At 52.8% G+C, this 21,945-nt stretch overlaps 1 protein-coding gene across 1 annotated transcript; it reads left to right on the forward strand.

Annotated features, from left to right (window-relative positions):
• The first annotated feature begins 35 nt into the window (after positions 1-35).
• Positions 36-21,384, forward strand: IP6K3 (inositol hexakisphosphate kinase 3). Its single transcript, XM_075174118.1, has 7 exons — positions 36-1,179; positions 1,806-2,008; positions 11,106-11,431; positions 16,302-16,524; positions 17,532-17,704; positions 18,396-18,571; positions 19,837-21,384. Exons 3-7 carry the CDS (start codon positions 11,233-11,235, stop codon positions 20,305-20,307), a joined length of 1,242 nt encoding a protein of 413 aa, XP_075030219.1. The 5' UTR covers positions 36-1,179; positions 1,806-2,008; positions 11,106-11,232; the 3' UTR covers positions 20,308-21,384.
• The last annotated feature ends 561 nt before the right edge of the window (positions 21,385-21,945 follow it).

The raw sequence follows: 21,945 nt of genomic DNA on the forward strand, positions 1-21,945 counted from the left end.
CAAATAGGGAGCTCAGGGTTTCTAAGAATAAGACTGAAGATGGCATGAGGATTGTATGACAGCCTAACGAGACAACGTGGATCCTTGTGACGCTCGGTGATCTCTGCGCAATAGCCAGCAGTCTCAAGTGTTTGGCTGCAAATGAAATCTGTGTTTTGGGAATAGTTGGCATTAAGCAGAGGTGTGTATGAAAAGCAGTTAGCTTGTTTAGCTGCATTTTGAACAGATTGACAGCTTGGAGGGTTGTGAGACTGTAAATATTAGTTTAGCGGGTTGATCAGTATTCCTGTGGCCCGTTATAAAGCAGTTATTAAAGGCAGGGAACGGGGTGGTGCAATAAGTCTATGGTAACTGAGTGAGGGCGCCTGAAGCTTCACGCGTTTTGCGCTTGTTTTGGAAGGCAGATCCCTCGCACGTTGGGTGTCTGAAGTCACAGCTGCTGCAGAAAATCTTGACTCTGCTCCAAGCTGCTGATCCTGTGTTGTGGCATCCTCAGGCCGTGGTCAGCTCGCCTGTTTTTCGGGACGTGATGTGAAGTGCCCGGTGATGGCGTAGGAAGTCTGGGAGGTGATGAGGGTGTTGGATACGTTGCTGGGGTGGGATGGGTGTCCCTTCCTGCCCTTGCTCCCAGGCTGTTGCTTGTCACTGGACACGTTGCTTCCCTCCTTGTGTCCCAAGGGTTAATACACTTTAAGCAAGGCTATTGCAAAGCACTGTAAAAGGGGGGATATTCATGTCGAGGATAAAGGCAAAAAGTCAAGCCTTAGACTATTTGCCAGATCCCCAAGGTTTCCAAGGTTGCCTGGTGGAGTAGAAGACACGTAAGCACATCCTGATGGCAAGGCTGAGTTGTCTTTAGGGTCCGTTCCCTTGAGTGTGTTCAATTCCTCTCTCACCTGAGTGCCAGTGACTCAGAACATGTGCTACTGCGGGTTTCAACTTCTTCAAAGTCTATTCCTGAAACGGCACGAGTAGTCCGTGAATCATCGTTGTGTAACTTCTGTGGACATGGCTGACTCACTCATGTTTGGTTAGAGAAATGTTTACTTAATCTCGTAATGTAGGTCTGGATGACAAAGGGGGAGATTTCCACCGGCCCAGAAGGAGGTTGGCTCCGCGGCTGCCGTGGAAGTCGGTGGGAGCTGGCTACCTCCTCTGCGGCGCTGAGTCGTTGCTAAGGTATGGAAACAAAAGGGAAGTGAGGCTAAATCTCTCCTCTGAACCTGCATTCCTGCTCAGATGCTTTTACTCCATCTAGGTTGCTAAGTTACAGTTGAAATATATTCAAGGTTAGGAAATAGTCTTCAGTTTGGTGTAATTACGTGTGCCAGCGGATGTCTGCTGGCAACCAAGCCGCCATGTTCTCTGCGATAGTCTTCCCTCCGTGTCCCTTCCTTCATTTGCTCTCTTGAGAGCAGAGAAGAGCAGCAGTTTCGTGTCAAGCTCCTGCTTGCTCTGTACAAACTATTGGTAATTTTTGTGGTACTAGCAGTTTCCCCAGAACCCCCGGTCCACTCGAAGAAGGAGGAATAGCTGGGTTCACCGCCTGCCCTGCTCTCCTTACAACTCGCATTCGCTCAACCAGAGTTGCTAACGTCCCCCTCCCGCTTTCTTGCAAAGTATTAAGTTTCTATAAATAAATTCTCCAACGGTGGGCTGATAAAGCTCTCTCATCCCCTTACTGTCAGAAAGGAAGATATGTACCAACAAGGAATCTAAAATAAAATTTGCCCTTTATCTTTTCATTTCCTCCTTCCATTTAAAGCCTTTCACATTAAATGTTTTGTCTCCTGCTGACATGACAGCTGATGCTGTGCCTTATTTATGGGGCACTGTGCCAGTTCTCCTGGAAGGATCAACATGAATCGGAGAAGAAAAAGCACGGCCAGTGAGTCCTGCCCGAAGGTGCCTCCCTCCGGCACGGCCCCTGTCCGAAGCAATCACTCCCCGACGCCTCCCCCGGGATTTCCACCGTGACTTCGTTCAACCTTTAAAGAACGGCCTCCAGGTAGGTGTTGCAAAAGGTTTTTGTGCACGTTAATGAACAGACCCTCGCCACAGCAGAGCGCGAGGTGTCAGTCCTGTCCCCACCTCCCTACCCCTCGCAGGGCTGCCAGCAGCTGCAGACTCCAACGCGGGGACCAGACCTCTGCGCTAGCCTCAGCGGAGCGCGTTATTTTTGTAGGAACGCTCCTATAAGGCTGCTGGGGTCTGATGCAAAGCCCACGGGTGTCTTTGAATTGGCTTTCCAAGACGAGGAGACCCCCGGTGGGTTGTGGAAACCTTGCTTGGCTTCGAGCTGGTCTCACCCAGGGGCAGAGCGTGGGCTCTGCGCCGCGGGAGCGCCCCCCCCCGTGCTCCCCCTTTCCCAGCTCCTGGCAGAGCGTCGGCTCCCTGGGGATGTGCTCTCGGGTGGCAGGAGGACACCGGAGCCTCCGCTGACCTCCCTTCTGATGGAGGAGACCGCCTGCCCTGTGTCGCTTCGCAGCGACCTGCTGTAGGGCCGGGTTCAGTGTTTACATCACTGCTCCGAAACCGCTCCCGGCATCCAAACAGCAAAGGAAAACACCCCAGGGGGGCGAGGAGCTGCTGGCGGGGGGCTGGGAGCAGGGCTGGGCTCGCAGGGTGCAGCTGAGCCGCTTCCATGTGAAACAGCTCAGAAACGGGTCCCCGCGGGGTTCCCTGTGCTCTCTCCGGGAGAGCAGCTCCTGCTTAGCTCGCAGCCGGGGTCCCAAAGGTGCCACCAGCAGCAAGGCCACCTCGACAAGGGGTTACGTGTGCTTGCCAGCCGGCGGGTGAGGGTGCAGCACCCATCAGCAGGACGAAGGGCATTGCCAGCCTTGGGGCGAGGGAGGGACCCTGCCTGGCCCGGGGGGCTGTCCTGGTGTCACCGTCACCGTGCCACGGCTGCGGCTCCCATCTGGCACCGCTGCCGGTCCGGGGAGAGAGTGGAGAATAAAAGAACAGCAAATCCGTGAGGATGGTCCAAAGTCTTTTGAGATGCAAAGGGAAAAACCCGCGCTGTTGGTGCAGGAGGGGAAAGGACGGGTGCAGCACAACAGAATCGGTGTCGGCTCCCTGCGTGCCCTCAGCAGTTTTTGTTGGTCTTTAGTTGCTTTTTCTTTAACGTCCAAGGCAAGCCTCAGTCACACAATTTCACCCCAGCTCTCCCGCAGCTATAAATTTAGTCCTTTAATATGAGAAGGGCCCTGCACGGGTCCTGTCAGGATGAGGCTCAGTCGTGCTGAGGTTACCCGGGAGCTGGGGACCAGGCAGCCCTGGCTCCCTCGAGGCTTGGCCCCCACATTTATTGATGACAATCCCACCCTGCCTCCAGCCTGTGCGGGCGTGGAGAGGTTTGGAGTCGGGACTGAGGCTGCAGCTTGCAGGCTAGCCAAGGGTAATAATATCTTTGTGCCCGTAATTAGTTCCTAATTAGCATAGTTTTAATATGAGACAGAGTTGCTCTCCCCTTAGAGCGCTCTGCTTTTTACAAGAGGCTGAGTAATTGCCTCTGCGGCTCTGCGGCTGTTCGGCAGTGGCAATCAGCCCGGCTGCCTGCGCGGGGACCCCGCCGCCGCTCACGGGCTCCGGCTCGGGCATCCTCCGTGCACTTGTTTTAATGGAGCGATAACTGCAAAGGACACGTCTCCCGGCCCGGCACTACGCCTGACATAAAAATGAGATTGCTTCAATTAACACATGCGTTAAAAATACAATATCCAGCAGGACGGGCTTCTGCAAAGGAGAAAGGTGTGTGTCGGTGACGTGCTGCAGCAGCCGGACACCCATGCTGGGCTCCCTGGGGCCACGGGGCAAACCTGGGTGCTCGGTCCTGCCTCTGACTGAGCCCAGGGGCCCCCCCCAGCATGGTCCCAGCCCCCTCCTACCAGCTCAATAATGATTAGATTCAAAGCCTGACGTGTTTGGGGATTGCATACTGGCTTGGCTTCTCTTTTCGGGGGCTTTTGGAGCAACGTGCTGTAGCATGTGAAGGTGAGAATAAGGGGTGTGGGGACTCGCTGCTTGCCCGTGCCACCCTCGTGGCGGGCACGGTGAGGGGGAGCTGGCTTGGAGACCTGCCCTGGAAAAGGGGAGAGGAAAAGGAGGAGGAAACGCCGAGACCAGCCCAACTTGTGGGACAGGAGAAGGGAGAAGTAGATGCTGGGAACCAGCATGTTCCTGCTGCTGGGATGGTCCGTGATGCTGAGCCATGGCCCCTGGGCACCCCGTCCTGCGATGCTGAGCCCTTTCCGGACACACAGGAGAGCCAGCTGGTGCCTGCAGCGATCACCCCTGGCTTGCTGAAGGGTAAGAGGTGCTTCAGCCCTGGGACAGTCCCCTGTCCCCCCTGCCTCCGGAGGGCCAGGGGTTCTGGTGCTAAGCCCAGTGGGGACCATAGCCCAGGTGGGATGGAGAAGGCAGCAGCCGGGTCCGCATCTGCACCAGCATCCCCAGCCCCAACCGCAGCCCCCTTTAACGGCACCTAAACCCACCAAAACCCTCCATCTCTCACGGGGGTTACGTTATCGAGTGCGAGTTCCCCACAACCCCACCGCAGCAACGTTTCAGGATAACCTGCAGCTCAGCCGCTCAGCCGAGGGGAAGCCATCAGGGATGATGTGGCGAGGGGGATGCTGCGGGGAAGGGGAGGACGGGAGCGTGTTCCCCGTGGCCGAGCAAGGAACCCTGGCTGGAAAGGTCGCACAGTCTGCCCCAGCCCCCTCTGTTTTACTCCCGACCTGTCCTCTCCCCTGGCCTCTGGCTGCTCCAGTGCTGTCACGGTGCAGGTGACGCCCAGCAGAGCCGAATCACGGCTGGGGGATGTTTCACCCCATTGCTGGAAAGCAGAGAGGTACCTTAGGGGAGTTTACACCCTGAATTTTTGATGCCTCTATTGCATTTTGCTGAGATTGGCCAAAGGATGCAGAAGTTGTTGGCAGTTGGCATTGCAGAGCACCCATTTTTTTCCTTCAGAAACCAAGCTTTAAAAAAAAAAACAAACCACTTTCCTGAGCTAAAATACCAGCATAAAGCAGAGTGAAGTCAGGGCTCGGGAATCAAGGTCTTTGTTTCATCCTTGTCTTTAATCTCGGCTTCTGCCCCCGACCATCAGTTCGATCCCTCTGGTCTCCGTGAGCCTGTTTCCTCCCCTCCAGTTAGTGAGAATTACCACATCCATCAATCCTTATCTCAACAGCGAGGTTTTCTTCCCAACCTCCTGCCGTTTGGCTGCAAAGCCCTCCCAGCGCCTTCCCCATCGCAGCCGGCGGGGGCCCCACTCGTGGGCACTGATGTCCTCAAGTTACTGCTGGGGACTGGTCCGGGTCCCCCGGGGACTGGGGGATGAGAGCGGGTACCACCCCCTCCTTGTCCTGGGGGATGCTCGGACTGCGTGTGATCTCCTAAATAGGATACGGGTCCTGTCTTCCTGGGATGCGTGGGGCTGGCACGGCATGTCCAGAGCACGCCTGCCCTTGGCACGCGCTGGCGAGGACACCGGGCAGCGGGTGTTTGGAGGGGGTCCGGAGGTGGCTGGGGGGGGCATGCGCTGTCCTTGACTTGCTGGAGGAGACAATTCGGCCCTGGCAGGAAGCGCCCTGGGACTTTTCCATTCCCCCACCGGTCCCAAAGTGCCAGGGTGTCGTTTTTCCCTGCACGACGCTGTTGGCAGGGTCGGGGCTGGGTGGCTGCAGGCTCCGCTCCCTGATCCATTCACCGGCTGCACAGCTTCGGGCAAACCCTGCTCTCGCCCCGTGCCTTCCCCCCCCTTGCCATAAATAGCTTTTCTTTGCCAAACCCCTTTAGCTCAGCGGTTCAGTCTGTCCCGCAGCATCCCGGCTCCTCTTGCCACCCCCCCCCAGCGATCGCAGCCCCTCTGCCCTGTCCCCCCTGCATCGCCCCAGTGTGTTTTCCCCACGCAGGGAGCAAAGAGCCGGTGGGTTTCTTTGCTGGGAGCTCCGTGAAGCTGGTGTCCGTCCCGCTCCCACCGCCAGCCCCCTGCCCCCTCCCCGCTGGGGCGCAGCCAGGCTCCCAGCCCGCTCCCGTGGGGAGGTGATAAACACCAGTGGGGCCGAGCTGCGGGGGGGGCTTTTGCAGGTGGTACGGTGGAAAACAGACCGGAAAAAAGCAACAGTTGTTTTCCTGGAGAGACGGTTGCACAAGGGAGCCGGAGCGCGGCCACGCTTTCTGGAAAGCCTTGCACAGGGCCAGCCCCTTCTCCCTCCATCCTTAACCCTCTCGCACACATGGCTTTGCTTTCCTTTCACACCCAAGGGTGTCTCTCCCCCCTTTAAAGCTCAGCTGTCAGCCGGACATACCAGGCGCTTGCCAGCACCGGCGGCGGCAGTCAGGTGATGGCCCAAATGTCCACGGGCTCCCCCCGCTCCCTCATTTCTCATACTCCAGCCACACCGAGAAGCAGCGAGAACCCCAGCGCAGGCAGCACCCCGAGCCCAGGCAGCACCCCCAGCCCAGGCAGCACCCCCAGCCCAGGCAGCACCCCGAGCCCACGCTCGCCGCCGAGCCCGGACCAGCCACATACACCCCACAGGTGAGGTCCAGGGCGACTTCTGCATCAGCAGCGGCTGCCTTCCAGGGTGGGGTGAATAAGGGGAGGATGAACAAGCACTTGATTTTGGAGAGCGAGTGGGATATTGTTAGGAAGGCTCCGAGCCTTGGCTTGCGGGAAGGGACGGGAGCGAGGGGGACAGCCGGCACCCGGGGGGCTGGTGCGAACCTCTGGAGCAACCGGGGGTCTGCAAGAAATGAGCCTGGTGGCTTTCGGTTCTCCGTCACGCTCGTGGTATCGCCGGAAAGCGGGGGGACGCTCGGCAAAAGGGCAGATGGTGTTTGGTGGTGTGAGAGGCAGTAATCGGGCAGGGGGTGAGGGGACCCGTGCCCTTTCCCATGGGACGCGGTGGCACCACATCCCCCCATCCTGCGGCACTGCTGGCAGCCCCGAGCTTCCCACCGCGGCCCAAAGGCACATTCCCGTGTCCCACTGGGAAGCCCAGCCCTCGCCAGCCCCGCTGCCGCCCCGCACCGTCTCCCGATGCCCATGCCAGCCCCGGGGGTGGGCAGGGGGCTCTCAGCAGCCTGCCAGCCCCGGATAACGCAACTCCCAGCCCTCCCCATCGATCCTGCTGCTTCCCGCAAAGCCGCCAAATAAATCCTTTGGTGCAGCGAACTGAATCTTTGCATCTTCTTCACGAGGGACGTGGGGACCAGTCGTCAACTTTACGAACATCATTTTCTTTCAGGAAAGGAAATGTAAGATAAAAGAGCTGAGGGTTTCTGCACGTAAGGATTTACGGCGGGACGGTTAGAGCTTGGGTTTCTCACCGAGAGCTGAACATTTTGATCCTGGCATGGTGCTGCCCTGCAACTATTTCTGACTGTCTGTAGTCGAGGGAAGAGCAGGAAAGGCAGATTTGAAGGTTCATGGAGGGTTGCAGCCGCTTGCCTGCCCATGCAAACAGCCTGAGTCTGCTTCAAGCCCTGCCGGGATGGGCGCTGAGCTGGAACCGGTAGGATTTTCCTTATGGCCGAGGTGTTGTGGAGTTTGGAGGCAGGAGGGCAAAGACTGAAGGGAAATGGGGCAATTGGGCTTTGCCGCACCTTGCTCTCGGGCTGGGCTGGTGCTCGGTGCAGAAGCTGGCTTTGAATCCAGGTTGGCTCCGGTACCAAGAGCTACAGACATGCAGATCTCTTCAAATTAACAGCTACGTTATTTTCTTGCCTTTTAATAAAGCAAAAAAAAAAAAATTAGCAGCACCCTGCAGTGCTTGAAACCCGACTTTGCAGCAGGATGGGAGCTGGGTCCCCCAGAGGTGAGGGTGCTGACCGCAATATATAACACTAAGAACATGGCCCCGTGCTGACAGAGCACTTGTTTCTAAAGTGATTTTGCTTTTTAATATTCCGAAGTATTTCCGCTGCGAGGACCTTAGCTGCTTACAAGGCGTGGGCTTTCTGCTAGGGCCAGGCTGCGTTTTGCCCCCACACGTCAGACCCAGAGCCACAACGTTTCTGCTTGGGATGGGGTGGAGTAGGCACTAATTAGAGAATTTAATCGGCTTGATTTCTTTTGGCTGCGTTTAGAGTTGGGAATAAATAACCTGTTTAGCTCAGACTCTTTTGACATTTGGCCGTAAACGAGAGCAGGGCGGAGGGTAACGGCACCCGGCAATCGGTGCCCAGAGAGCCCTGGCTTGTGCTGCCGGCAGAGCCGTGGTCTGGCTGGTGCCGATCGGCCCGGCAAGTCCTCGTTACATACCGCGATCGTTAGAAACGCAAGTCCGTCTCAGGCCAGTGATGCTGCTGCGATGCACTGGAGGGGAAGCTGGTGTGGTCTGACCACCAGCGGGGAGAGGAGCCAGGGAGACGCACGTGTGCAGATGCTTTAAAGTATCTCGGGGTTTTTTTTCTGGAGAGAGGAGTTCTCTACACAGAGGAGTACTTTCCTTCCCCAATATTTTCTGACTCATCTTCATCTGCAGTGCCTGGGATGCTTTTTTGCTTTTTTTAGCTAGAGGAAAAATAGTCAAGGTTTCTGGTTTTGTTTTTGAAGGTACAGATTTATCTGTAATTCCATGTATTTTTAGTGACGTAAATATCTTTTGGCATTTGCGGTAACTTGAGCCGGCAGAAGTGATTTATTTCAAGAGTGTCTTGTTTCAGAGGAGCTCAGAGCAGCTCTGTAAGTGTTTGCGGTAACATTTATCTGCTCCGAATGGATGAGCTGCTTCAGAAGAAAAACTCAATGAAAAGAGCCCCTTTCTCTTACTGCAAATCTTGCTCCGACTTTTGCTTAAGAGAAAACAAAAAGAGCCTTATCAAATCGTGGGGTTTTTTCCCCCAACCCTCTTCACAGTGCCAAGGTTGCCAGAATTGTAAGTGTGTTATATCAGCCGAGTTTCAGCCTTGGACCGTCTCTGAAGCAATAAATACGGGATTGAAGTCATGTGGCGCGCTCTGCTCCAAAGAGGTGTTATGACAAATCCACTTGCTTTTTGCTTTTCTCCTTTTTTTTTTTTTTAAGGAGGGGAGGAGGTGAAAAAACAAAAAAACCCCACAACAAACCTACAGCTTTCAAAGGAGAAATCCTCTTTAAAAGTTGCCGCAACTTAACAAAATGCTAAATGCTTTTATTAACTTCTAGAAAGGCTCTGAAGGGCTGCTTTCTTCCCCAACTGAAAAGCACTCATCTAAGTGGCCTGGCTTTGTTCCCTCCGTGCCGGTACAGGCTGGTAATTGTAGAGTAGAAATTCCCCTCCAAAGTGCGGTGACGAAAAAATAGAGAAACTTTGGGAAAAAAAAAACCCACCACCTTGGGGGAAGGTAAAGGAGCTGCTCGGTGTGTTTTGGAGGTAGGAGTGTTTCTTCTCCCCCTTCTCTGCCTTCAACCCACTTCAGCCCACTCCTCCGGAGCGAAAAACAAAACGGGCACCTGCGCCGAGGGCTTGTTTGCTCGGTGGTTTAATCACAGCAGGAGGAGCGTGAAGGGGAAATTTAAGGAGCAGAGCTTTGGTTCTTTGTTGCAGGATGAGGAATATGCTGCGTTTTAGTGGTTAAAGCTCCCAGGTCGGGCTGTGAGTGCTGGCACCGGCGGAAAGGCTGAGCTCCTTGCAGAGACCCGGGAGCAGCCCGGCAGCCGGCCGCCCGCGATGGGAAACTCCAGGTTTATTGCTGGAGTGAGCAGGGAGGTATCACCATCCCTCTGCTATTTGGTGTCTCCTGGTCAAGGAGGGGGTGATGGTGCTGCCCTGGTCCCAGCAAGGCTTGGGGTTGGCAGACGCGGTGTCGCTCCCACCCACCAACACATCCTGGAGGCTTTGGGAGAGAGAAGGATCTTCCAAAGACATTATTATCTACTGCACGGGGTAAAAACGGGATGCAAAACTCCGCAAGCTTGGCTGAAGTTGGAGGAACAAGGAGAAAGTCGCCTGTGCTAACAGGGGCAGGCAAACCAGGGCTCTGCACGCCCCTTTTTGAGGGCTGCAGGAACATGGACCAGTCCTCAAAAGGATGATTTGATTTCCCCCCACCCCCCCATCCCTTTTAGTTTGGGGTCTCGAGTGTCTTCCTCTGATTTTACTGCCTTGATTGTATGAAGCCAGACTGCTTCTCCGGTGTAAATATGAGCTCAGCTGCCTTTTTGTCTTCCTCAGTGGCTACGGATTCCCCTGCCCGATGTCCACCAGAGCAAGAGCCATCCATGGGCTTTTTGCAAAGAATAAAGTGAAGGGGTGGGTGTTGCTGGGTGCTTGCAAGAGAAACCAAGGCAGTACAGCACAGATGTGGCCCGTGTCTGTGCTTTTCCTACCTTACTGGTTTAGAACCAGGACTTGTTGCTGTCAAGGAGGAATTTCTCTCGGGGGCTAGAATCAGGAACGGATCTGTTGCTGGATGCTCCCTTGGGCTGTAGCGGAGGGCAGGGCTGGAGCGCTCGCGGGAGCCGGCGCTTGGGTGCGAACCATCTCGGTGCTGGTTTGACATGACCTCGTGCCACGCGTTAGCACGGCGGAGGAAACGCTCCTGCTAACGCTCTGGTGTTAAATGACAGGGAACGTCCCAAACTGAGGTTTCTTTAGAAGGCGCAGAAGATGTTGCTAACTCCGTCGGCAGCGTTAAGAGGCGAGGGACTGCCCAGGGGGGGTGAGTTTGCAGGGGCTTTATTAATAAACCTCCTTGGCAAGGAATGTCCTTGGGAAAGACTAAGACCAGCATTAACGCAGTCTCGTAAGGCAAACTGGGGCTGTTTCGCAGCAAGGAGTGTCATTAATGCAGCGTATTGATAACCCGGCAATACCGGTTCAAGGAATGCCCTGATCCAGCTGGTTTGACGAGGCCACCGCATTAACTTGAGGACTCTTCTTGATCATTCCCCTCTGTTTCTTTTGCCTCCCCCCAGGTCTAAATTGGGTCTTTTCTGGACTCTGCATTTCAGGCTGGGGCTCCTGCCAGCCCCTGGGCACCTAAAGATCTCATCCCCCCCGGCTGCACCCTCGATGAGCTGAGCTGCCAGCCCCCGGGATGCCGGCGCAGATGGTGGTTTTGCAGTGGCTCCCCCCCCTTTCTCACGCTCCCCCTCTGTTTTGCAGACACCGTCGGTGAAACCCCAGAGTGGACGTTACCTGGTCCAACGCAGTATGTCCCAAATCCCGCTTCCAATCCCCCCTCGCTGCCGCTAAAGGGGAGCGAGCCCCCCTCCGCCTTTCGCCCAGCACCATGGTGGGTCAGAGCCCCCTGGACCCCAGCGAGAGCAGGACCGCCGTCCTCCTGGAGCCCTTCGTCCATCAGGTGGGCGGCCACATGAGCATGATGAAGTACGACGAGCACACGGTCTGCAAGCCCTTGGTCTCGCAGGAGCTGAGCTTCTACGAGTCGCTGCCCTTGGCCATGAGGCAGTTCACGCCCCAGTACAAAGGTAAGGGGAGATGCTGGGGAAGGAGCTAAGGGCTGGCAGCGTTGTCAGCAGGATTAGTCCTGAGATTGGGATAAGGGGCGAGCGGCAGCGCGGGAGGTACCGTCCGGCTCAGTGGGGCTGGGTCTGAGCTGTGGAGCCCCGTCAGTTCTGCAGGTTTTGCTGAACAAGGATGCTTCCCGGTTGAGTGTGTGCACAGGAGCAGGTCTGCGAGACTGGGAGGGTTTCCTGGGTCGCTGTGGCTGGGGGGAGTCTCTGATGTCTAATAAGGGTTGAGCGCTGGTTGATGGCACCAGGAGATCCTCCCCTCTGCCCGTCCCCTTGCTGCCATGGTCAGCTCGTTATGTCAAATCAGGCTGAAATTGGTCTGTTCTTGAGGGGGACAGGCAGGAGAAGGTGGAGGCTGAGAGCGTGAACACGATCCCCTCCCGCAGAGCCGAGAGCCTGGGCAGCGCAGGAGTGGGACAGAGAGGGTAGGAAAAAACACAGAACAAGGGGCAGGAAGAGGATGGGGTTTCCCAACAGTGTTTGCTTGGAGGATTTTGCAGGTCATGGCCCCGGATAAGTTGGTCTGATGGCACGTGAGTGGCAGCACTGAATAGGTGCAGGAAAGCAGGGACTAGGAGTCTTGTTCAAAACAGGATTCCCAAGATCTGACATATTACGTGCTCTGTTCGGTAGAGCTCTGAATTAGCATCCCCTGATAAGAAAGGTTTTCTGTACCAGGAGCAGAGCTAAGGGTGCCTTTGCACCACGTGCGTGGCCCCATTGCTGCAGGACTTGGTTTTAGAGGAGGTGAAGGTTTGTGTCAGAGGCAGAGAAGTCGGTGAGGGCAAGGAAAAGGTCAGGGTTGGCAGGAGCTGGGGGAGAGATGGTCCTTGGGGCCAGCGTCAAATACCAAGCCTGAAAAAACAGCCCAGGGATGCATCAAGCATCACATTTGCTGGGTGCTCCGCCTGAGCCAAGCCCAGCTCCCCCCAGCGCTCCTGTAAGCGCTGGTCCCTGGCAAACCAGAGGCACAGACCACTTAACTTCTTAAAAATCAAATCCAGGCAGCTGTCCTGCCACGAGCGAGACCCTCCGGAGACAGGGAAGAGCCTCCCGCCTGCCCCTCCGCTCGGTGCCCCCCATCACTGCCCGGTCCCCCCCTTCAGTGTCCCCGTCCCTCGCTCTCCTTGCCCTGAACCACTTTCCCAGCTGAATTTCTCAGCTTAGATATTGAAATTCAGCTCTTGGTCTCTGTGGGGGTCCTAGCATTTTTTTTAAAGTCATCCTCCCTCCCTCCCTGTCTTATTCCCTCACTATTTCTGCTTTTACTGCCAGACCTGTGCTGCTCATAAAGCTCCTGACCCTGGATTTTTGCGAGAGGCGAGAAGCTCAGCTGTCACGTAAAAACTTAAAATATCTTTTGGTCCTTCAGCGCTGCAGAAAAGAGCTCAAAGTGCCAGCCGCGGTTTCGATGCGCTTCCAATCCAATCTCTCCCTCTCCCAGAAAGTCAGGGGCCTTTGCAGATTTATGGGACAATATTAAAAAGATGCTTAAGAAAGAAAACAAGTCTTCCTCTAAGCAATTTTCTTTAGCAGGAGCCAGGGTTCGGTGCTGGAGAGCCGGGCCCTGCTCTGCCTCTCTAATAAAGATGTTAAGCAGTCCCAGCTTATCAGTTCAGGGGTGGCCTGGTTATTAATACTTTTTTTGTCTTCTTTTTCTCTTCTATTGCAAGTCCCAGTGAGTTTTGCGACGAGGGGTAATTAAATAGCAATTCTTCTCCAATTTGGCATTGGGCACACACATTTTTTTTTCTGTTTATAACTGTCCCAGCCCTGAATGCCAGGCGAATTAAAGAGGTGGAACATTTTCCCACGAGGGTGGGATCGGGGAGAATAATCCTGAGGTCTTCATCACCCGTTCACACGTGTCCACGTTCCTCATCTCTATTCTTAGGCTGTGGAGGGGGACACGGCTCGGGGACCATTATGTAATGGTGATATTATGTGCAATGGGGATGAAATGTCATCATTCAAACCTAACACTGAGCCGACTGCTTAAAAAATGTCTACCGCTCTCTTAATCATTTCAGGCAGGTTGGTGACCTTGGGACTGGCTTTCCCCCCCCGCCCAGCCCCTTGCAAACCTCTGCGTGCCCCGAGCTGAGCTTGCAAGGGGATGCTGGACTTGTTTTCAAGCCCGGTTCTGCTCAGATTCCTATCGCACGCAGCAGTACATAAATGCACTTGTAAATTTAAAAATAAATCCATGAGGGTAGAGCTGCATAGCAAAACACTCCTGAGGATCACTGGGATGCCACTAGCATGGTGACAGCACCCGTAAATACCCGCTGGCTGCCTCGCTGGTGCTGGACAGGAGGGGGATGTGGTTTTGGTGACACTAAAAGGCCAGCAAAGACAAGTACCTAAATACACTTTTGCTCCCAGATAGATGTTTTCTTATTGCAATAAAAGAGAAGGTCGGTACCACGTGTTACAGATCGGTTTTGCACACGTAGGTCACTTGCAGGACATATGCAAAACCCGGAGGGAAGCACACCAGGAAACAAAAGTGTTTTTCAGGCTGAGATGTAGGTTTATGAAGGCAGAGTTTTCAGCTGGAAGGAGTGAGAGGATCACATTCCCTTGCAATTTAATGGCTCATTCTTGCCTTTGAAAATCTCCCCATTAATTTTCATATTAATGTAAGATACTTAAGAACTCTTAGTTTCATGCTATATATAACGTTTTTAGGGCCAGATTGTCAGCACTATGTAAATCAGCACACCTCCATTGACTCGCAGATATGTAATTGGGACGGTTTTTAAGGTTACAGGCTGCTATAGCGCCGTAACTGAGGCGTAGCGCTGGATTTGGAATCGAGGACTCCGTTTGCCTCGCAGTGACTTTAAAAATAAAAAGGCTTTGATTTAGGCAAAAGATACGCTGGCTTTTTTTCCTGCCTACCTCCCCTGAAAATTCAAAGCAGGCATCCGAGCTGATAGGAATTTCGCTTGCTCTCAGATATCTGTAATATGGATTTTTTACGAATGGGATTCAGCGAAAGATCAGGTGGGCAGCGTCGGAGCCTGAGGAAGGCAGAGCTCCCTGTGCTCACCGCGACCATGAGCAAAGGACTAAGATAGCTAAAAATATTACTTACCCCCTAATTAAGGTTTCCAGCCCCCTTAGCAAAGCAGCCTGTGTGTATTCCCCCCCCATTTCAGTGCAAAATTATCTGATTTAACCGAGCCTGCTATGGCACACTGTTGGGATGAATCCTGATTTTACAGCAAAAGGGAACAGAAACGGTTGTGGTACCTGGGCGGAGGGGCTGTACGGAGGGCGGGAGGCAAGCGCGTCCGAATACAGCTGGAGCTGCAGGTTATGGGGTGCAGGAGGCGGGGAGGGACGGGCACCCCGAGTCTAACGGAGGTGGCCGGTGGCTGCAGACACACAGGGCTGCTGCAGTTCAGGTGGTGAAAACCTGCCTCAGTCAGCAAAACTCAGCAGGCAGGGCTCGGCGCACAGCGAGAGGGCAAATCCTTGCGTCTGTGTTTACTTACTATAATCTCACTTTAAATGGAGAGAAGGGAGTTTGCATATTTATTTGCTTTGGCAAATTTGCTTGGGAGAACAGAGCTCCCTTGTTTGTTAAGCTGCCGAAATGCATCTCCCCGCGGTGCCCGACGGACCGAGTGAGGGTACCCTGGGGACAGTCGGATAAACCCCAGCTCCACGTGTTGCTAACGGGGGGTCTTTCCAGTGACGAATTTTGCTTGTCCAACAGCCTTGCCCGTCCTCTTTTGGATCTGCCCTACTGCAGCTAGACTTGAAAGCAGCGGGGTACGACTCGTGCGGCTGGCATCCCCTCTGAGACCCGAAGGGCGATGCTCTAAAAATGCCTCTGCTGTCGAGAGGCTCCGACAGCCCTGACGGAGGGCTGCGGGAGCAGGATTGTGGTTATCAGCCTTTCCCGGAAAGGTCAGAGCCGTCTGGTACGCAAGCCGTGGCCATTCCTGCTCTGTCATTTGAGATGCGGAGGCAGCCGTCCCCGTGCCAGGGATGAGCTGAGACCGGGCTAAATACGTGATGGGCTGAATGGCATTTGAGCCCTGTGATTCCCGTTAGAGTCAGGGAAAATTGCAAGGCGAAAATACACAATGTTTTAAGCACTTACGGTGGAAAGTAATAATCCTAGTTCGCAGTCATGCTCCTCGTCGTGCACGAACACCGGGCATGTGAGGGTCCGGTCCCCCCTGTCAGCCGTTTGGGTGCTGGTCCTTGGCGCTTGGGAAGGACATGACCATGACAACGTACGGGCAACACGTACGCAGGCAGCGCTGCCAGCCCACGCACAAGCCTCTGCCCTTGCTCCTGGGGACTCTCCAATTAAAGGAAGCGGTTGGCATGCTGGTTGTCTTTGGAAAATTCCTGGTCCTCCCTTTCCTTCCTGCCCACAAAAAGCATTTCCAGCCTTGCCGTTGTCTTAAAAAGGGAGACCTAAATCCCTTGTCATAAATAAGCCAGGAGCCCCGGGTCCGACGCGGGGGTCTTCGCCGGGTCGCTTGCGGCACAGCAGAGCCTGGGGGGATGGAGGATGAAGGAACGTGATGTTCGGAGGAGGCAGGTTTCAAGCCGAGCCTTGAGAGGAGGGATCATTAGAAAATTCTGTGGCTGTTTTCTCAGACTAATGGTGTTTACTGGGCCTCAAATCAGAGTGGGATCAGCGTGAGAGGCCACTGAAACACGAGGAGGCAGCTGTCCTGCTAAGCGCCAGCTCCCAGGAAGGCTGGACCACCTCGGGCTGGTGCAGATGGTGGCCAAACCCATATGGTAACACACGGGTTAATCTCATTCTGGGTTGTTTTTCCCCTTTTTTGTCCAGGCATCGTTTCTGTGCACCTCAAAAAGGACAGCCTCGGCAACCTGACCCTGATCGCCAGCCCCAGCCTGCAGACGGAGAGCTGCGGCCGCCTGGATAACGCCATCGGCGATTCCTCGGTGACGATATGGCACAAATGCAAGTGGGCTGCCAGCCCCGGCACCGGCAGCGAGCACACGCTCGTCAAGTGGAGTCACACGCAGCTCACCAAGACCTTCAAAGACAGGTGAGGGTCTGCTGCTCCCTGCAAACCTCCTCCTGGTCCTCGCCGGCCGCTTCGGGTAGGGTCTAACCAGGATGGTTTCGGCGACACAACTCCTGGTTTAAGGCAAAGCGAACAAAAGCAACGCCCAGGTGGAGAAAAGCGAAGCCCAGCTTGGTGGCTTCATGGTTCATCACTTCCCCGGCTTGTGGATGGAGTGGGGCAGATTTGGCTCTCGCTGAGATGCTGTTGCTCAAATATGTGCCTCAAACTCTGCTTTAAACCTCTTTCGCTGGAGCATGCTCCAAAAGGAGGAGAGGCCCCATGAGAACGGCCACCAAGCAGACAGCACGGAACGCCAGAAGTAGCAGCTTTGAGGTGGTTCGATCCTGTCCTCGTCCCAGGGGAGAGCTGTCTCTCAAAGGCATTGCGGTGCTTGCAAGCACACCACGACCTTAGGGCTTGCAGAAGCTTTCCGCAAGACATCTTTCATCTCAAACTGGTTCAGAAAAGACCTAGGTCAGCTATGACTGAAGGGTGCAATATTGCTACCGTGAAACCGCTGCCCCTGGCGTGATGGGAGTTATGGTTTTCGGATGAGCGAGATCAAGGAATGACTCTCCAAGGAGAATAAATCTCCTCATCGCTCCCTCCCTCTCCTCCTCGAAGCCAACCCCTCTAAACTGGGAATCATTCCTATTGTTGGACGATTTGCCTGTGTTGTGCCCGTTAGGCAAATAAATAGAGATTCCTGGTCATTGGCGCTGTGAATGGCGCTTTTCACAGGAGCCAAGCACACTTTGAAATTATAATGAAAGAAAATATTGGCACCCGGCAATAGCTGGCTTTCTGAAAATTACTTTTACGGAGTAACAAAGGATCTCCGCAGGTTGGATGTGATGAATGTGTTTCCTTTGAGAGTCCCTGAAAATTTACCTTATCAAGTTTGAGGCTCTACAAAGGAGGAGGGGAGGGAATATTCTCTTCTGGAGCTTATAAACCAAACGTGTTCTTTTGTGTGTTTTGTCTAGCTGCCCGGGGAAGATGCTATTGAGGACAGACCTTCAGTACCGCACAGATTCACTTTTGGAAGATGCAAACAGAAACCAGCCAGAAAGAAACAGCTACAACCCCTGGGGACTGCACTGTCACAGGCAGCACCTGAACCGCATGTCCTCCAAGCATAATGAGAACAAACTTCATCGTATCCTTTTTCCTCTCTCCCCTCCAGCATAGCCTTGGCTACAAATAACAGCTCGTAATCACTGTATGTTTTATTGCAGGGGGAATGCATCCCTCCTGTGCCCTGTCCCTGGGAAAATAGAGAATAGGCAGAATATTGCTCTGTTATCTTCTCCCACTGTTCCGTTGGCCTAGATGATCATTGTAGGTCCCTTCCAACTGGAATATTCTATTCTAAAAAAAAAACAAGAAAAAGAAAAAAACCACTTCCCATAAAAGGTATTCAGCATAAGTCAAGGATCCCCTTGGCATACGTTTAAAAACACAACTATACAGGAATTAGCAGCTGCCTCGCCTTTTATTTTCCTGTTACACTTCATTACCCACCAGCCATGTGAGTAATACGGTTTAACAGCTTCCCCCACACCCACCGCAGCGAGTACAGCACCCGGGCAAGGTGTCGGATTGACAGCCCAGGGCTATCGTGTCACTGGAGAATGGAGCTGTTGGTGCTTTAATTGGTAGGGCTGTACTACAGTAAATTAACTGCAATTGGCAGCAAGGGGCCTATAGCGATGACGCGTTGGTAAAATTGGCTCAGAAAGACTCATTACAGTTGTGAGCTATTATGGAGAGCGTCAGCAGTTGCTCTGATTTAAGACCTCTTTCAATTAGAATTTAAAAGTATTGGGTTTCCCTTAACTCATGTTCAGAGTTTCTATTGCTTGAAAATGTGGTGTCAAAATACAACTATCCCTGCATCCTGGACTTAAAGATGGGAACCCGGCAGCATGGCGATGATGCCTCGGAGGAGAAGAAAGCCCGGCAGATCAAGAAGTGTGAACAAAGCACCTCTGCGTCTCTGGGCGTTCGCATCTGTGGGATGCAGGTAAGACGGAGCCTCCGTCCTTGTGGTGTTTGCCCGACCCACGGCTTGAAACCAAGCTGGAAATCTAAAGGGATCCTTTCCTTTGTTGGTGTAAATCGAAGCAGTTTCATTCCTGTCTCCCTCCAAACACAGGCTGTAAGGACTGGCCGCTCGGCCGTGTGTCCTCTCCTCAAACAGGAGAGGGTGCTCAGGGAAGAGTATAGAAAATGGCACATATAGGGTAACCCTTGCCCATATCCCCTCTTTGCCTTCTGGAGATTTGCCTGCTTTCACAAGCGCTGGCTGCGTAAGCACCATCCCGCACCACTGCCACCAGTATGAGCAGCTGGAACCAGTTTACCCCAGCTGAGAATCTGCCTGTACATGAACACAGATTCCCCTCTCATGCTCAGTTCTTGGCTGCCGCACAAAAAAGAAAAACAAAAAAGCATCCCTTGCCCCGCTCCTGCCTTCGCAGAGCTGTCTCATCCCGTCGCCGCAAGAGCGAGGGGTTTGTTTTGTGCTAAATATTGCGGTTCCTCTTGCTCAAAATCGCTGCCCTTCCTCCTAGGAACCGAAACCACGCATTTGTTTCACTCACACTTCTCAAGCAGGTTTCAAAATGTTGTTCTGCTCTGCCTGAAGGATAATTATGACAGTGATGATTATAAAGCACGCATATAGCAGCATAAACACTCGGTGTCAAAACCTGTGTCCCTTTCTGGTCTCTGACATCCTTCTGTTGAGCAGATCATCCTTTAAATTACAGCTGGCGTGTGAGTTAATTCTAAATTCACTCCCTCATTTCTTACTCAGTGTTACCAGAGCCTCACAATACAAATTTCTGTCTACCTCTTGTCTCTCTGTGTTTAAGAAAGCAAGATTATTGCTACCCGTGCATTATGTATCGCGAGAAGGTACAAAGCTGGGGTATTCCTGTACCGCTGCAAACTCCTACCATAGCCAGAGGGAAAACGCCGTAAATCACTAGTGACACAGCTACGACGTACAGCTATTTGGGTTTCACAAAGGGGTAATTTATAGCAGTACAACAAGAATCTGCACTAGTGGTTTAAATTGAATAGTTTAAATCTCCAGAGAAGACAGGAGGTGGGATGCAGCGAGAAGCCTGCAGTACATCGCCAGCGTTGCTAGATATTGCTAGACTGCAGAGGATTTCTGTCCCATTTCTTAGCTTGGGTCTGAACTTTTTTAGATGAGGGTGAAATCTAGAGCTTTGGGAAAACTGAACAACTGAATCTGGACTGCTGCTCTCTTCCCTCAAGGTTTACCAAGCAGACACTGGCCATTTTCTCTGCAAAGATAAGTATTACGGCAGGAAACTCTCACCGGAGGGATTCAGACAAACCTTGCGCCAGTTCCTGTGCAACGGTAACCACCTCCGAACGGATCTCCTGGAGCCCATCATCCTGCGGCTAAAAGCTCTGCTTTCTGTCATTAGGAAGCAAAGCTCTTACAGGTTCTACTCCAGCTCACTTCTCATCATTTATGATGGACAGGAGCACAAGGAGAACACGGCACCCTTGGATAATCACCTTCACTTCCAAAAAACAAACTGCACCACGTCACACGGCACTAATCACGCCAGAGTTGACGTCCGGATGATAGACTTTGCCCACACCACTTTTAAAGGCTCCAAATGCAATCACACCACTTACGACGGGCCAGACCACGGCTATATTTTTGGCCTAGAGAATCTCATCAAAATCCTTCAGAATATCTCAGAAGGAAAATGACAAATGCTGTGAAATAGCCTGGATTTACTAGTGACCGATAGCCCTGAAAAGTACCGCATTGGGTCAGCTGTACGGGACCCTCACAGCTGCTGGATGTCACGTGCACGGTTTGGAATGAGAGCACGGACAGCTTGCTAGGAAAGTGCAGAAAAACGCTACGTGCCATTACTGAACTCAAGCGTAAAAAGCAAAGAGCTGAAAGAATCTGTTCTGTCTGCAATCAATCAGAAGATTTATTTTCCTCTCCTGTTTTACTGCTGTCCTTGATTTATTTGTGAGCCAAAAGAAAGCATTACTTGAAAGAGTCTTAATGATAAAATAGGACCTGCTCACCTCTACACTCACGAAGCCAAGCGGGCTAAGGAGATATTGTGCATTTGAGTGAGACTATTAAAATGAGCTGGCAGGTCTGAACAGATTGCAGCATTACTTTCATCTCATGCTCACCGCTACGGGCTGAACGCAAAGATACGAGCGGGAGAGAAAAAAGCACACCCTGACATTCACGCTCCGCACACCCAGCGCTGCGAGACGGTCGGGTGTTGAAACACAGACGTACCAGACGCTGCAGAGGTTCTGTGCTGCTTAAAGTGTAAAAGCAGCGGGACCTCAGACCAAGAATCGGACCTTGCAAAGGTTTAATATCCCTGCGGGATTATATTAGGCCATGTTTCAGAAACTTTCTAAGCAAGGGGCTCCGTAGGAGCTGGAAGTATGGGAATGCGATGATTCTGTCAGGTATCAGTCACAAAAAACATTCACATCAAGGTATTTTTGCTTAAAAAAAATAAAAAAAGAAGGAAAAAAAAGTGTGAGATTGAGTCAGGGAGTAGACATTAAAGGTCACCTAGAAATTCTTTGATACAAATATTGTGTGTGTTTGGAAGAGACAATAACAAAAGACTCAAAATAATGTTTACAGCTTTTGTGGACAGATTTTATTATTACGGAGCAAACATAATTCCTTCCTGCATGGTGTGGGAAACCTGAAAGAGAAATCCTTACACAAGGAATAGAGCTACAGAACCCCGTTACTGGGGAGTGGGGATATAAATAAAATTGTCTAAGTAACTCTCACCCGTTGTCCATCTCTTCTTCACTTCCACAGCATCCTTAAGTTACGTTAGCTTTTGTTTAGGGCTGTATGTTTTGAAGAGAGCCATTTATTTCCACAAGTTTAAACATCAGATCTCAAGGGAGACCCCTTCACTTGTATTTTACTGCATACAGCTGGTGAATTGCTACAATTTATAGCTGGAAAATTTAAGTCATCTGGCCCAGCTGCGTATTTTGCTTGGCCTAAAGTCCACCTGGGAAGACCTCATTATTTACTGGATATTGTTCACAGTGTTGCATATTTCTTGCCCACAAACTCAGACGACTATAAAAAAAAGCCACAAACACTGCTTCAGTAGTGAAGATTGAGTCATCAATTGTCTTGGCTCACACGCGTGCACCGTGGTCCTGTGATCAGTGCTAATTGTGGCTGGTAACAGCTCTGCTGCTGAGGTTTATACAGACCCACCTCAGCATCTGCATCACTGCTGAGCGCCCACCGGGACGTCAGGTCTGAAAGCGGGGAAGGATGAGGAAGGGTCTAAGCACGACACCAGCAGCTGCGCACGTGCCAGACCCCCT

This window comes from Calonectris borealis, chromosome 26 (genome assembly GCF_964195595.1).
Source record: "Calonectris borealis chromosome 26, bCalBor7.hap1.2, whole genome shotgun sequence".
In the NCBI taxonomy this organism is placed as follows: domain Eukaryota; kingdom Metazoa; phylum Chordata; class Aves; order Procellariiformes; family Procellariidae; genus Calonectris; species Calonectris borealis.